The following is a 14,642-nucleotide window of genomic DNA, read 5'->3' on the forward strand; positions in this document are numbered from 1 at the left end:
CCTCCTCGCCTTCATAACTCTTTTATATTTCCATTCCCAGAGCCATAGGAGGGCTTGTTTTTTTTGCGTGACCAGATGTACTTTGTAATAACATCACTCATTTTACCCTTAAATGTATGGTAAACTCAAAAAATTAGTTTTTGTGTAATGAAATTTAAACAAAAATTATAACTTTGCACATTTGGGGGGGGGGGTTTCGTTTTTGCGCTGTACACTTTGTGGTAAAAATTACATGTTTTCTTTATTCTCTGGGTCAATACAATTAAAATGACACCCATGGTTACATACATTTCTATTATATGTGACTTTTTGATCGCTTTTTATAAAAAAAATTAGCAGTTTGATGTGACAAAAAAGCAGAAAGTTTTTTTTTTTTTTACATTTACACCGTTTGCCGTACGGGATAATTAACATTATATATTTATAGTTCGGACATTTACGCACGCAACGATACTAAATATATTTATTATTTATAGTTTTTTTTTACACTTTTGTGTAATATGGGGAAATGGGGTCATTTAAAACTTTATTGGGGGGGGGCTTTTTCACATTTATTTCACTTTTATTTTAAACTTTTTTTTACATTTATTTTACACTTTTTTAGTCCCCATAGGGGACTATTTTTAGCAATCATTAGATTGCTTATACTGTTCACTGCTATGCATAGGGCATAGCACTGATCAGTATTATCGGCGATCTTCTGCTCTGGTCTCCTGAAAGGCAGATCAGTGCAGAAGACCCCGGGAGACTGACGGAGGCAGGCGATCAGATCAGCCATTATAAGTGCCGCACTGCCGCAGATGCCGTGATCTGTAATGATCACGGCATCTGAGCGGTTAATGGCAGACATCAGCGCGATTGCTGACAGCCGCCGGAACCCACCAGGAATGAAGCGAGCGCATCTCCTGCGCTCGCGTCACAGCCGCGCCGTAAATGTACGGTGATGTGCACTAAGTGACACTATGCAGCGCCGTACATTTACGGCGCATGTCCTTAAGGGGTTAAGGGGGCGGACCGTGATGTCAACAGGGGCAGAGCCGTGGCGCCAGGATGCTCAGGCCCCTGTATCACCCGTCATTACGCACAGAGCGAGTTTGCTCTGTGCAGTTATGAAAGCGGGGTGCTGCCACGGAGATCGCGGGGGTCCTCAGCGGCGGGACCCCAGCGATCAGACATCTTAGGGGCGGAGTACCCCTTTAACTGAATTTTAAGAGCTAAGAAAAACATGGTTACTTCATTCCAGAAACAACACTACAATGCTTGTCTACAGGCTGCTTGTAACAAGCAATAATTTGGACCCATTGTGGAGTCTAAGCCCCTTCTAGGTGTACCTCCACTATCTTGCTCCTGAATCCAAAAGCTGATCTTAGCTGCCATGAGGTGCCAGGTTGCTTTTAAAGAGTGGTCCAGATGTGGTAGCTGCTTACCCAGGAAAGCCAGATGGAACCAGTGTCAGCAGTCAGGTAGGTTAATCTAGTCAGCAAGTGGGTCGAACACTGGACAATCCATATAATACACAGGGATAAGACAAAGGTGTAGACCTAATTCAGGCAGATGATTATGACAGACCAGCAATCCGAGTTGACAACACGAGAGACAATAAAGTACAGATAGGTCAGACAGGAGTGGAGTCATGAAAGGCAGGCAAGGGTCATACATGGAATAGATTCAGCCATTATAATGGATGAACCACAATGACACTCAGGCACCAGGGAGGGAGCAGGGCATCCATAAATAAGAGATGCTTAGCCAGGTCAGGTGGGGACAGGTTTTGGGGGCTCAATCACCCAGTATAGGAAACAGAAAGTGCTGGTGCTCACCCCCTACATTAGGAGTAGCCTTGGAGGAGGAAGCAGCATGGCGGAGGCTGGGGTTGAGAGCAGAGCACAGACGGAGACCTGGTGATGCTGAGTGCAGAGAAAGTCAGTGCGCCAATGGTTGCCAACCTGTCAATGCTCATTGCAGCATATTCAAGTGAATTAACTGCATCTCAGTAAGGAAATGACTCATAATAGGAACAATAAAGAACAATTTTATATATTTATATAAAATAAAACATTTAAAAATAGTAATTCAATGTGCCATGTGCACCCTCTCTCTCCTTCAGATAGTGAAGCGACTTCCAAAAACACGTTCAGGAAAAATCATGAGGCGCGTGCTAAGGAAAATTGCCAGTGGCCACACAGAAGATCTTGGAGACATAACCACGCTGGAGGATCCAAGCATCATTACAGAAATACTGGAGAACTATCAGAAGTACAAGACAGATGAGGCTGCCAAATAACTACCCAATAACTGTTAACAATGGATATAAGGCAAAACATAGATGAATACCATCATATTAAAGGACCGGTTAGAAAATTCTAATTCAGCTAGAAAAAAAAGTGTTGTGCCGAATTCACATTTCTGTCCCTAGAAATATAAAATGTCCATGTTAGACTGTTGTGCAGGTTTCGATAAAACACGGCTGCATGCTTCACTTTAATGGAAGGGATCTGCAATAGCCACCACATCCCATGGACTGGTGTGGCACTGTTTCTCAAATAAAAATTAACCCTATTTTTCTAACAGTGAACAACCCCATTATGGTTGTTATACATCTTATTACTCTTAGTGAATGCATAATCTGTTGTGAAATGAAATTATCCACTGTTATACTTGACATTCATTGAGCCAGTGCACCCTATTTATGCATTTGGAACATTTTAATTTTATACTGTGCCTACAGTATACATTAGGGATATGCACCAAGTGAATTTCTTAATGTATACCTCCGAAAGATGCTACTAATGTACGTCTCTGATTCACAATATAGTAGAATATGTCTCTGCATTTCCATACAGTACAATATGTCACCCATAGGCTCCCATATTAAAAATCATGTACTGCAAAGTTTCTTTGCCTTTGTATAATTGGCAAAGCAGTCTGTTTGGTTCTCTACAGCAGAATAATGAGGTATACATATACCAGTGTGACATTGGCAACATGAACCTTACTCTCCATTGATGGATGTGCTGAGAGCAATGTGAATGTAGCCTTAAAGAGACACAGAGCCAAATGTTCTCTGGTAAGACTCTGATCAGCTAGTGACAGGCTAGTAGAAAGGATGTACATACTGTGAGACAAAAAAGTATTTAGTCAGCCACCAATTGTGCAAGTTCCCCCACTTAAAAAGATGAGAGGCCTGTAATTTTCATCATAGGTATACCTCAACTATGAGAGACATAATAAGAAAAAAAATCCATAAAATCACCTTGTCTGATTTTTAAAGAATTTATTTGCAAATTATGGTAGAAAATAAGTATTTGGTCAATAACAAAACTTCCTCTCAATACTTTGTTATATACCCTTTGTTGGCAATGACAGAGGTCAAATGTTTTCTGTAAGTCTTTACAGACTTATTTTGGCCCATTCCTCCATGCAGATCTCCTCTAGAGCAGTGATGTTTTAGGGCTGTCGCTGGGCAACACAGACTTTCAACTCCCTCTAAAGATTTTATATGGAGTTGAGATCTGGAGACTGGCTAGACCACTCCAGGACCTTGAAATGATTCTAACAAAGCCCCTCCTTTGTTGCCCAGGCGGTGTGTTTGGGATCATTGTCATGCTGAAAGACCCAGCCACCTTTCATTTCCAATGCCCTTGCCAATGGAAGGAGGTTTTCACTCAAAATCTCACAACACATGGCCCCATTCATTCTTTCCTTTACATGGATCAGTCGTCCTGGTCCCTTGGCTGAAAAACAGCCCCAAAGCATGATGTTTCCACCCCTATGCTTCACACTAGGTATGGTGTTCTTTTAATGCAAGTCAGCATTTTTTCTCCTCCAAACACAAATAGTTGAGTTTTTACCAAAAAGTTCTACTTTGGTTTCATCTGACCATATGACATTCTCCCAGTCCTCTTCTGGATCATCCAAATGCTCTCTAGCAAACTTCAGACGGGTCCGGACATGTACTGGCTTAAGTAGGGGGACATGTCTGGCACTGCATGATTTGAGTCCCTGGCGGCGTAGTGTGTTACTGATTGTGGACTTTAATACTTTGGTCCCAGCTCTCTGCAGGTCATTCACTAGGTTCTGATTTTTGCTCACCATTCTTGTCATCATTTTGACACCACAGGGTGAGATCTTGCATGGAGCCCCAGATCAAGGGAGATTATCAGTGGTCTTGTATGTCTTCCATTTTCTAAGAATTGCTCCTAAGCTGATTTCTTCACACCAAGCTGCTTGCTTACTGCAGATTAAGTCTTCCTAGCCTGGTGCAGGTCTACAATTTTGTTTCTGGTGTCATTCGACAGCTCTTTGGTGTTGGCCATAGCAGAGTTTGGAGTGTGACTGTTTGAGGTTGTGGTCAGGTGACTTTTATACTGATAACAATTTCAAACAGGGTCCATTAATGCAGGAAACGAGTGGAGAACAGAGGAGACTGTTAAAGAAGAAGTTACAGGTCTGTGAGAGCCAGAAATCTTGCTTGTTTGTAGGTGACCAAATACTTATTTTCCACCACAATTTGCAAATAAATTCTTTAAAAATCAGACAATGTGATTTTATGGATTTTTTTTCTCATTATGTCTCTCATAGTTGAGGTTTACCTAGCACAATTGGTGGCTGACTAAATACCTTTTTGCCCCACTGTACCATGAAGAAGTGGATAAAATGGCTATTATAGGGTGCATGAAGGAAGATGGCCCATACCATGTTGCCCCATCTTTGTTTTCTATGGTTCTGTGAACTTGCACAAAATTACTCTTCTCATTACCAAATAAGGGAAGGGTGATGCACCTCAAGGACCACAAGTCCCTCCTATTCCACAAGATATAGTTAGTAGGGTCAAAAAACACCAGATTGTCCAAAGAATGTGGTGACATGAACCAGCACCAAGAGCAGACCTGGTTATATTCTTGTGGTGGGCGCTACTGTCTTCTATGAGAGACTAAAATAAACAAAGTGGAGAGCCCCTGTGTACAGAGTCTCATTGTAAAGCTAGGTGGATAGGGAAACGCATTCACCTGGAAGTGTTCCATCTAGCACATACCTGGGCAATGGTTTGTTCCAAGTGCTTCCATGTGTTTAAGTACATTCATACTATGAAGACGTCTAGGAGCCACAACCATATAAGGTTAAAAAAAAAATTCTATTAGAAAGATTCTATAATGCAAAATATCCTGACTACTTTTTGTCTTCTATGTTTGTCTCTGGCTAGTAGGATACCCAAACTTTTACCAGTCCAGTACAGTGCAACTAATGACATATAAGACATCAATAAGTATACAATGGAGACTACTACATCGACAATCACTGTAAGCATAATGACCATGCTCTGACACTCGGGACTGGGTGTTTTTTCCTGCAGGACTGACCATAGACATGTGTTTCTATTGGAAAATATGGGAATCATTAAAATAACATATTACTTCTATGCCTTTGTTCAATTTGTGAAAAGGCTGCAGAAAGTACAGGTCCATGGTTTCACTGTTCAATGTGTGAATAATTTATTGGAATTTCACATGTGACGATATCACCCTTGCTTAAAGCGGTTATCCAACATTAGAAAAACAGCAAATTTTTCAGAAAACTGCACCACATTAGACTGCAGGCTGGGTGTGGTATTGCAGCTCATTTGCATTGAAGTGAATAGAGCCAAGTTGTAATAACAGACAGGCGTGGTGCTGTTAATGGAACAAATAAACTCTGTTTTCCTATTGCTGGATAAAAATGTGAGATCACATTTAATGTCTTATGGTAGCTATTCACTTTTTACATTTAAAATGGTTTCATAATGAATTTATTTTTGTTTTTATGATGCACAGAGCAATTATCATACCCCCATGTGCATTGTTGAAAGTATTTTTAAAAATGTTGGTAATTCTCTCAAAAATTTGAGATGTTTTTAGGGGCCAAGTTCAAAGAGGATTTATACCAAAAATGTAAAATGACCATAAAGTAGTTTATCAAAAAGCAATAGGAAAGTTCAGTCAGTGTTTAAAGAGAAACTGACAGCCTGTTCAACCACAGTAAACCGAATATAGTAGGTCATAGTGTGTGTGTGAATAGCTGTAAAATGAGGGATTCTAACATACTTAGGTAAATTATTTCCGGAGTTATGCCCATTACTAATTCTCTTTCCATTGTGCTCCTATGCGCAACGGAGGCAAGAAGCCGGCACTTCCACCTCCACCTCTCTCATCAATATTCATTCCCTCGCTTGCCCCCTTCCATGCCTTGAGAGTCTGCAGGGGATGAGCACTCTGCTCCTCGCTATATCCGCTAGGCAGCTGCGCTCATCACCCCCTCCTCCTCCTGCTGGCTCTTACATCACGAAAGGGGGTTGGCCAGGGGGTGAATATTGATGAGGCAGGGGAGCTGGGTGAGTCGGCTTTCCACCTCCATTGCACACAGGAGCACAATGGAAAGGGAATAGAATTAGCAATGGGCATAACTCTGGAAATACTTTACCCAAATATGTTAAGGACCCCACTTTTTACAGTTATTAACCCACACTATAACCTAGTACAGTGGGTTTAGTGCGGGTGAACTAGCTGTCAGTTTCTCTTTAAGAAGAAACAACCATTACGGCTGCACTTCCTATTGCCACTTGCAAAATGAATGAATGCAACAAAATAATGCCAATATCTCTGTAAGTAAAACAAAATTAGCTACCAAAAGAAATTAACAAACCATAATGCCAACAGTTTCATATTGAGAGACATATTGAGGTGACTACCTAGAGGTTATACCAAAATGCTAAAGAAAGTGCAGTTTGCAACAGTATAGAATTAGAGCCCAAATTAGAGACCAAATCCTCTTGCTGGCGTGGGTGGATGACGTGGTTGGGGTGGAAGGAGTCATGTTTTTCAAGCTTACTTCCTAATATTGTGTTATTAAGAAACATGTCAATATCTATTTGTATAATAGGATTTTGCTGTTCTGCTCAATTGTTGGTTCATATTGGTTCCACAAGTCAAAAAACTACCAATTAAGTTAAAATAAATGTTGGAATTAAATCTATTTCACTGTTTCCATGTGTTATTTCTCTAGCTACCTTAGTGCTGTTTATGAAATGACAAACATAAATTTTGGGGTTTATTATAGAAATATTCAGCATTTTTCAACCAATCCCCTTTCAGCTCCAACTTTGATCTTCTTTGCACTAGTTCTGACACCTCTGTCCCACTGTCTTTCTTACTTCAATCTCACAAACCAAACATAAACCCTACAAAACATAACATTATTCATGATGCCCTTTCCAGCTTTGGTTTACAGTGAACATAACATTACATGCATGCTACCTGAACCATAAGTCAGGCTGTCCCAGGCGGCTTCACCATTTTTAATAGATAGGTCTCTGTCTGAATTAAGGGAAAGTTTTACCAAATAACGCTGGCAGACAAAAAGGCAAAAGCCACTGGGGACTTCTGGATGACTCATGTTTCAGACTGCATGAAAGTGTGACCGGTTTCCTTTAAAGGTAGGGTCACACATAGCTACTGGGCAGCAGGAAATACGCTGCACATTTTGCTATGAGCAGACATACAGGGCTTCCTGCTGTAGCCGTGTGTGCCGTGAGGTTTGGAGGTGGGCAGAGTTCGCCGATGTGACTGTGATGCCCTATGCCCGCCTACAAAACTTACTGCACACACAGGGCTGCAGCGGGGAAGTCCTGTGTGTCTGTTCATAGCAAAATGCACAATGTATTTCAAGCTGCCCGGCAGATTTCACACAAAATTACGCTGCGTATGCGTTATGTGTGACCCTACCCTAAAGAAATGTCAGAAGTATTGATCTGTGGGGATCCCTTCACTAAGACCCCACTGATCTCTAAAACAAAGATAAAAATAAACAAAGATAAAGTGGCCTATTGCAAGGCTTAACATTTACCTGCTGTTTATTATTGAGCTATGTCTTGATACAATTGTAGCGCCCTTATCTTTGAAGAGTTTTAGGTCTGCACAGGTTTTGAGCCTTTGGATGTAAAATGTTACCAATCACTGCTGAGAAACTGGAACAACTACATCGGAATGCTTTATTCCTTCTCTTTATTTACCTCAAACTCTTTTAGTTTTACAGTAATAAATACTTATACAGTCATTCCATTATGTGTTTGCATATTATTATTGTGGTGACCCAGGACAGAATCACATGTTATTCTGTACTCCTGCCCATCCTGTGTGGCAGATGCTGCTCAAAGTCCATCATGGGTCCCCTCTCCTCAGAACTCTCTATATTTCATAGACCTTGTTGTTAAGGGGAGTATGCAGTGGTGAACATGTGACTTATCCAGCCAATGGGATCTCTCTAGGTTCCTCCCTTATATAGTGAGGTCAGAGTTCAATTTGCTTTCTTGAGTCTTTGCTGAGATTGAAACAACAAGAAGAAAAAACATGGTCTCAAAAAGCAGGAGGTGCTCAACCCCAAATGCAGTTGTTCATTTATGTTGATCCTGCCCTTGTGGTCTGTTGCTAGGGGCAATCCCCAGCATAAAATGCCTACAATGGGGGATGCATGCAGCAGACTACAAGTGCCACAATGGTATCCTACACCAGATGAAAGGTTGATGGATGTGTAACATATAGAGTAATACATAAATTTAGGTGCACTACTGTGGTAGATGTAGACAGTGACATAAAGCTAACCCTCAAACTGATGTTAGAATTGAGACATTAGCCAGTACATCCTTATGTGAAGGACATACCTGACCCCGCGCACCAACGCCAAGGTTTCTCAAGTGGCACGGGACCTAACACTAAACCTACCTGTGCCGTATGGGCAAAACCAGGGGCCAGTGGGCAATTACAGCATTTGGTCCAACTCATAGCCTACTCCCAGTTACCTTCAGTGTGACTGGAGACACATACAATGGGAGAACGCAGGCAGGCTATAAGCCCCACCCAAGTTGGCCGATGTGTTGCCAGCCTCACCTGTGAGGCCGGCAACACATCAGCTAACTTGGGTGGGGCTTATAGCCTGCCTCCCTCCTCCCATTGTATGTGTGCTCAGTCACACTGAAGTGTTAGGTCCCATGCCACTTGAGAAACCTTGGCGTTGGTGTGCGGGCTCAGGTATGTCTTTCATAAAAGTCTTTGCTGAGATTCAGTTTCAGGAGTGAAGTCTGTCTGTGAGGTGGATCTGAAAGGAGGCCTGAGGCCTAAACCCAGCAACCGCGCATCTACTACAAGTCAACCCCACTACTGAGGTGAAAGTCAAAACCTTACGGTAAGCCTACAGTCTTGGGGATATTATACAAGTCAAGTCAGCAAGTTAATCAAGTCCAAGTCCCTAAAGTATAGCGTGGGCTGATTCAGTCATATACAGCACAATCAACTATAAGTCAATAAGCTTCCCTATGTTCACCCTGCACCTCCTTCACGCGTATCTGAGATGTAACGGATTGTACCATTTTTCAACCTCAGTTAAGCAAGCCAGTTGACCGTAACCTTGCATCGGAGTGATTATTTGCCCTGTGCCTGGCATAGGTGAAGCTGGCCTACCTCGGGTGGTGTTTAGGTCAACCACGCCCTGGCCTCACGATAAGGTCAATTATACATTATCCTGTCCCACACCACATTATGATTTGATATTCCCAAGCTATCACATATGCTGCACTCCTATTGACTTCGAGCTTCAGCAAAGCAAGATCTGAACTTGTTTTCGCTTTCCCTGAGAAGCGATTATCTAGAAAGCTGTATGTCCCTATAAATAGACTGCATGACATGCAATGGGAGCCAGCTAGTGGGATGGAAAGTTTGAATCAGTATACAAGGAATGGAGACTGTCATCCAGGGACTGTTTCACAGAATAGATATCCCCTGCTTTACAATGTTTGGAATGTTGAGTGTAATATTTAAATCATATGTCAGAATAAACACACGCTTTGCAATGTCAAAAAAGGGGTTAAGGAAAGGAATACATACACATACTAATAGAACAAGTCAGATATGCAGTACATAGACTTGTTACCTGCTGTCAAATAAATAAATTTCTAGAGGTTTTTTTCCTATTTGAATAAAAAAATAACGTTAGTAATAATGTAACTCACCTTGTTAAGTACAGTGCCGGTGCTCCCACTTTCTTAACAAACTGCAGTCAATTACTGAGGCTGCAGGGGGTTTGGAACTTCAACAGCAGAGAGAGAGCGTATTCAGGGCTAGTGCAGAAGCATCGAGATGTACAAAAGCCTTGACACTAGACCCAGCAAGGTGAGCATGGGGGATTTTATTACTTTATACTCCTAACAGACTGTAAACATTTTTTTATTTAAATGAAAGCATCCGTTAACCCCTTAAGGACACAGGGCGTATCCATACGCCCCCGTTTCCAAGTCCTTAAGAACACAGGGCGTATGGATATGCCCTGCGCATTTCCGGCCCCAGCCGCTAGCCGGAGGGGAGCCGGATGCCTTCTGAAATCGTTCAGCAGGCATCCCGGCATATCGCCCAGGGGGGTCATTATGTCCCCCCATGTCGGCGATGGCCGCAGATCGCTGGACAATTCAGTCCAGCGATCTGCGGCGGATTCCAGGTCAATCGGGTCTCCAGTGACCCGGAATTACTGGCTGGAGACGGCCCCGAACAGCCATAGCCAGCAGGGGTGAGGTGGCACTGGTGCCACCTCACGAACGCTCTGATTCGTCGGCCAGTTTCCCGGCGACCAATCAGGGCGCCTGCTGCGGGTGTCACTCCCGCAACCCGCTCTGCCCCTCTTCCGGAGGACATGAGCGGGTGCGGGAAGAAGACCCCAGGTGCTGGGGACCCCGATCCCCGGCGTCCCTGTTGGGATCGGGGCCCCAGGAGCGACGGCGGGGCGAGGGACTGACCTGTGCCCGGAGAAGCAGCGGTAGGAGGTGAGTGACAGCCTCCTGCTGTTGCTTAGCAACAGCTCCCAGCATGCAAAAATGGCATGCTGGGAGCTGTAGTTATGCAACAGCAGGAGGCAGACCACCACAACTCCCAGCATTCCCTTATGGGCATGCTGGGACTTATAGTTTTGCAACAGCTGGAGGCACATTTTTTCTATGGAAAAGTGTACCTTCAACTCCCAGATTGCACAAACAGCTAAAGTGCATGCTGGGAGTTGTAGTGGTGCATCTGCTGGTTGCATAACTACAACTCCCAGCATGCCCGTTGGCTGTCGGTGACTGCTGAGAGTTGTAGTTTTGCAACAGCTGAAGGCACACTGAGTTAAGTAGCAAACCAGTGTGTCTCCAGCTGTTGCATAACTACAATCCCCAGCATCCCCAGCCAAAGTAGTATGCCTCCAGCTGTTGCATAACTACAAGACTCAGCATGCCCTTCCGCTGTCCGTACATGCTGGGGGTTGTAGCTTTTGCAACAGCTGAAGGCACACTGGTTGCAAAACACCAAACTCGGTGTTTCACAACCAGTGTGCCTCCATCTGTTGCAAAACTACAACTCCGTACATGCTGGGAGTTGTAGTTTTGCAACAGCTGGATGTTTCTCCCCCCCCCCCCCACCCCCCAATGTGAATGTACAGGGTACACTCACATGGGCGGAGGTTTACAGTAAGTATCTGGCTGCAAGTTTGAGCTGCGGCAGCTCAAACTGCCAGCGAGAAACTACTGTGAACCCCCGCCCGTGCGACTGTGCCCTAAAAACACTACACTACACTAACACAAAATAAAAAGTAAAAAAAACACTACATATACACATACCCCTACACAGCCCCCCTCCCCAATAAAAAGGAAAAACGTCTGGTACGCCACTGTTTCCAAAACGAAGCCTCCAGCAGTTGCAAAACTACAACTTCCAGCATGCACTGATAGACCGTACATGCTGGGAGTTGTAGTTTTGCAACAGCTGGATGTTTCTCCCCCCCAATGTGAATGTACAGGGTACACTCACATGGGCGGAGGTTTACAGTAAGTATCCGGCTGCAAGTTTGAGCTGCGTCAAATTTTCTGTCGCAGCTCAAACTGCCAGCGAGAAACTACTGTGAACCCCCGCCCATGTGACTGTACCCTAAAAACACTACACTACACTAACAAAAAATAAAATAAAAAGTAAAAAACACTACATATACACATACCCCTACACGGCCCCCCTCCCCTCCCCAATAAAAATGAAAAACGTCTGGTACGCCACTGTTTCCAAAACGGAACCTCCAGCTGTTGCAAAACAACTATTCCCAGTATTGCCAGATAGCAACTGACTGTCCAGGCATGCTGGGAGTTTTACAACAGCTGGAGGCACCCTGTTTGGGAATCACTGGCGTAGAATACCCCTATGTCCACCCCTATGCAAGTCCCTAATTTAGGCCTCAAATGCGCATGCGTATTGCCGTACTCAGGGGAAATTGTGTTACAAATTTTGGGGGGTATTTTCTGCTATTACCCTTTTTAAAAATGTAAAATTTTTGGTAAAACAAGCATTTTAGGTAAAAAAATTAAATTTTTTTTTTACATATACAAAAGTCGTGAAACACTTAAGGTTCACATTACCCCTTGTTACGTTCCCCGAGGGGTCTAGTTTCCATAATGGTATGCCATGCGGTTTTTTTTTTTTTTGCTGCTCTGGCACCATAGGGGCTTCCTAAATGCGGCATGCCCCCAGAGCAAAATTTGCTTTCAAAAAGTCAAATGTGACTCCTTCTCTTCTGAGACCTGTAGTGCACCAGCAGAGCACTTTTCACCCCCAAATGGGGTGTTTTCTGAATCGGGAGAAATTGGGATTCAAATTTTGGGGGGTATTTTCTTCTATTACCCTTTTTAAAAATGTACAAATTTTGGGAAACCAAGTATTTTAGGTAAAAAAAATATTTTTTTTACATATGCAAAAGTCGTGAATCACCTGTGGGGTATTAAGGTTCACTTTACCCCTTGTTACGTTCCCCGAGGGGTCTAGTTTCCAAAATGGTATGCCATGTGTTTTTTTTGCTGTCCTGGCACCATAGGGGCTTCCTAAAGGTGACATGCCCCCCAAAAACCATTTGTCGCTCCTTCCCTTCTGAGCCCTCTACTGCGCCCGCCGAACAATTAACATAGACATATGAGGTATGTACTTACTCGAGAGAAATTGGGCTTCAAATAAAAGTAAAAATTTTCTCCTTTTTACCCCTTGCAAAAATTCAAAAATTGGGTCTACAAGAACATGCGAGTGTAAAAAATGAAGATTTAGAATTTTCTCCTTCACTTTGTTGCTATTCCTGTAAAACACCTAAATGGTTAATACACTTACTGAATGTCATTTTGAATACTTTGGGGGTGTAGTTTTTATAATGGGGTCTTTTATGGGGTATTTCTAATATGAAGACCCTTCAAATCCACTTCAAAACTGAACTGGTCCCCGAAAAATAGTGAGTTTGAAAATTTTGTGAGAAATTTCAAAATTGCTGCTGAACTTTGAAGCCCTCTGGTGTCTTCCAAAAGTAAAAACTCATCAATTTTATGATGCAATCATAAAGTAGACATATTGTATATGTGAACCAAAAAAAAAAAAAATGTATTTTGAATATCCATTTTCCTTACAATCAGAGAGCTTCAAAGTTAGAAAAATGCTAAATTTTCATTTTTTCATCAAATTTGGGGATTTTTCACCAAGAAAGGATGCAAGTTACCATAAAATTTTACCACTAAGTTAAAGTAGAATATGTCACGAAAAAACAATCTCGGAATCAGAATGATAACTAAAAGCATTCCAGAGTTATTAATGTTTAAAGTGACAGTGGTCAGATTTGCAAAAAACGCGCTGGTCCTTAAGGTGTAAAATGGCCTGGCCCTTAAGGGGTTAAAGGGGTACTCTGGTGGATTTATTTTATTTTTTTTTTAAATCAACTGGTTCAAGAAAGTTAAACAGATTTGTAAATGGCTTCAATTAATAAATCTTAATTCTTCCAGTACTTATCAGCTGCTGTAAACAACAGAGGAAGTTGTATAGTTTTTTCCAGTCTGACCACAGTGCTCTCTGCTGACACCTCTGTCCATGCCAGAAACTGTCCAGAATAGGAGCAAATCCCATAGCAAACCTCTCCTGCTCTGGACAGTTCCTGACATGGACAGAGGTGTCAGCAGAAAGCATTGTGGTCAGGCTGAAAAGAAATTAAAAAACAAAAGAATTTCCTGTGGATCTATATAGTTACTGAATGACACAGCCTGGAGATGGCGGAAGCATGAGGAGACCATATGGTGGCAGAATGAGACAGCCTGGAGGTGGCAGCAGTAGCATCAGGAGTCCTGAAAGTGACCCAGTGACAGAGTGGTGCAGTGGGTGGCAATAACAGTACCCAGTGACAAAGGTGGGTGAAAAAAGGTCTGATGCGGAGGAATGTTTGTAACTGGGGAGCAGCGCCTTAAATCTGTTGGGCACTATCCATATTTGTGAAGTGTTGGTGTGGCACCAAGGTCAATCTATTCTGATGCATCAAGCATTGGTGGGTGGAAATCCTGGCAGATCCATGCCTGATTCTTCTTGACAAAGGTCAGTCTCTCTACATATTTTGTGGACAGACAAGTTCTCCTTGGGGTAACTATGGCCCCTGCCGCACTAAACACCTGCTCTGATGGCACAATACTGGCCGGGCAGGACAGCTTTTCCAGGGCAAACTCTGCTAGTTGTGGCCACAAATCAAGTTTGTCTTCCCAGAAGTCCAGCAGATCTCCAAGGTGTTTTGGCATGGTCATGTCAAGGTAT

General features: G+C 42.9%; 1 protein-coding gene across 1 annotated transcript in view; it reads left to right on the top strand.

Annotated features, from left to right (window-relative positions):
- ACSS1 (acyl-CoA synthetase short chain family member 1) overlaps window positions 1-6,076 on the top strand; it is a 101,212-nt gene extending 95,136 nt beyond the window's left edge. Inside the window, exon 14 of the mRNA XM_056567580.1 lies at window positions 2,108-6,076. Coding sequence (XP_056423555.1) covers window positions 2,108-2,284 — 177 coding nt within the window. The 3' untranslated portion in view covers window positions 2,285-6,076. The remainder of the gene's footprint in view (window positions 1-2,107) is intronic.
- The last annotated feature ends 8,566 nt before the right edge of the window (window positions 6,077-14,642 follow it).

This window comes from Hyla sarda, chromosome 3 (genome assembly GCF_029499605.1).
Source record: "Hyla sarda isolate aHylSar1 chromosome 3, aHylSar1.hap1, whole genome shotgun sequence".
Lineage (NCBI taxonomy): Eukaryota > Metazoa > Chordata > Amphibia > Anura > Hylidae > Hyla > Hyla sarda.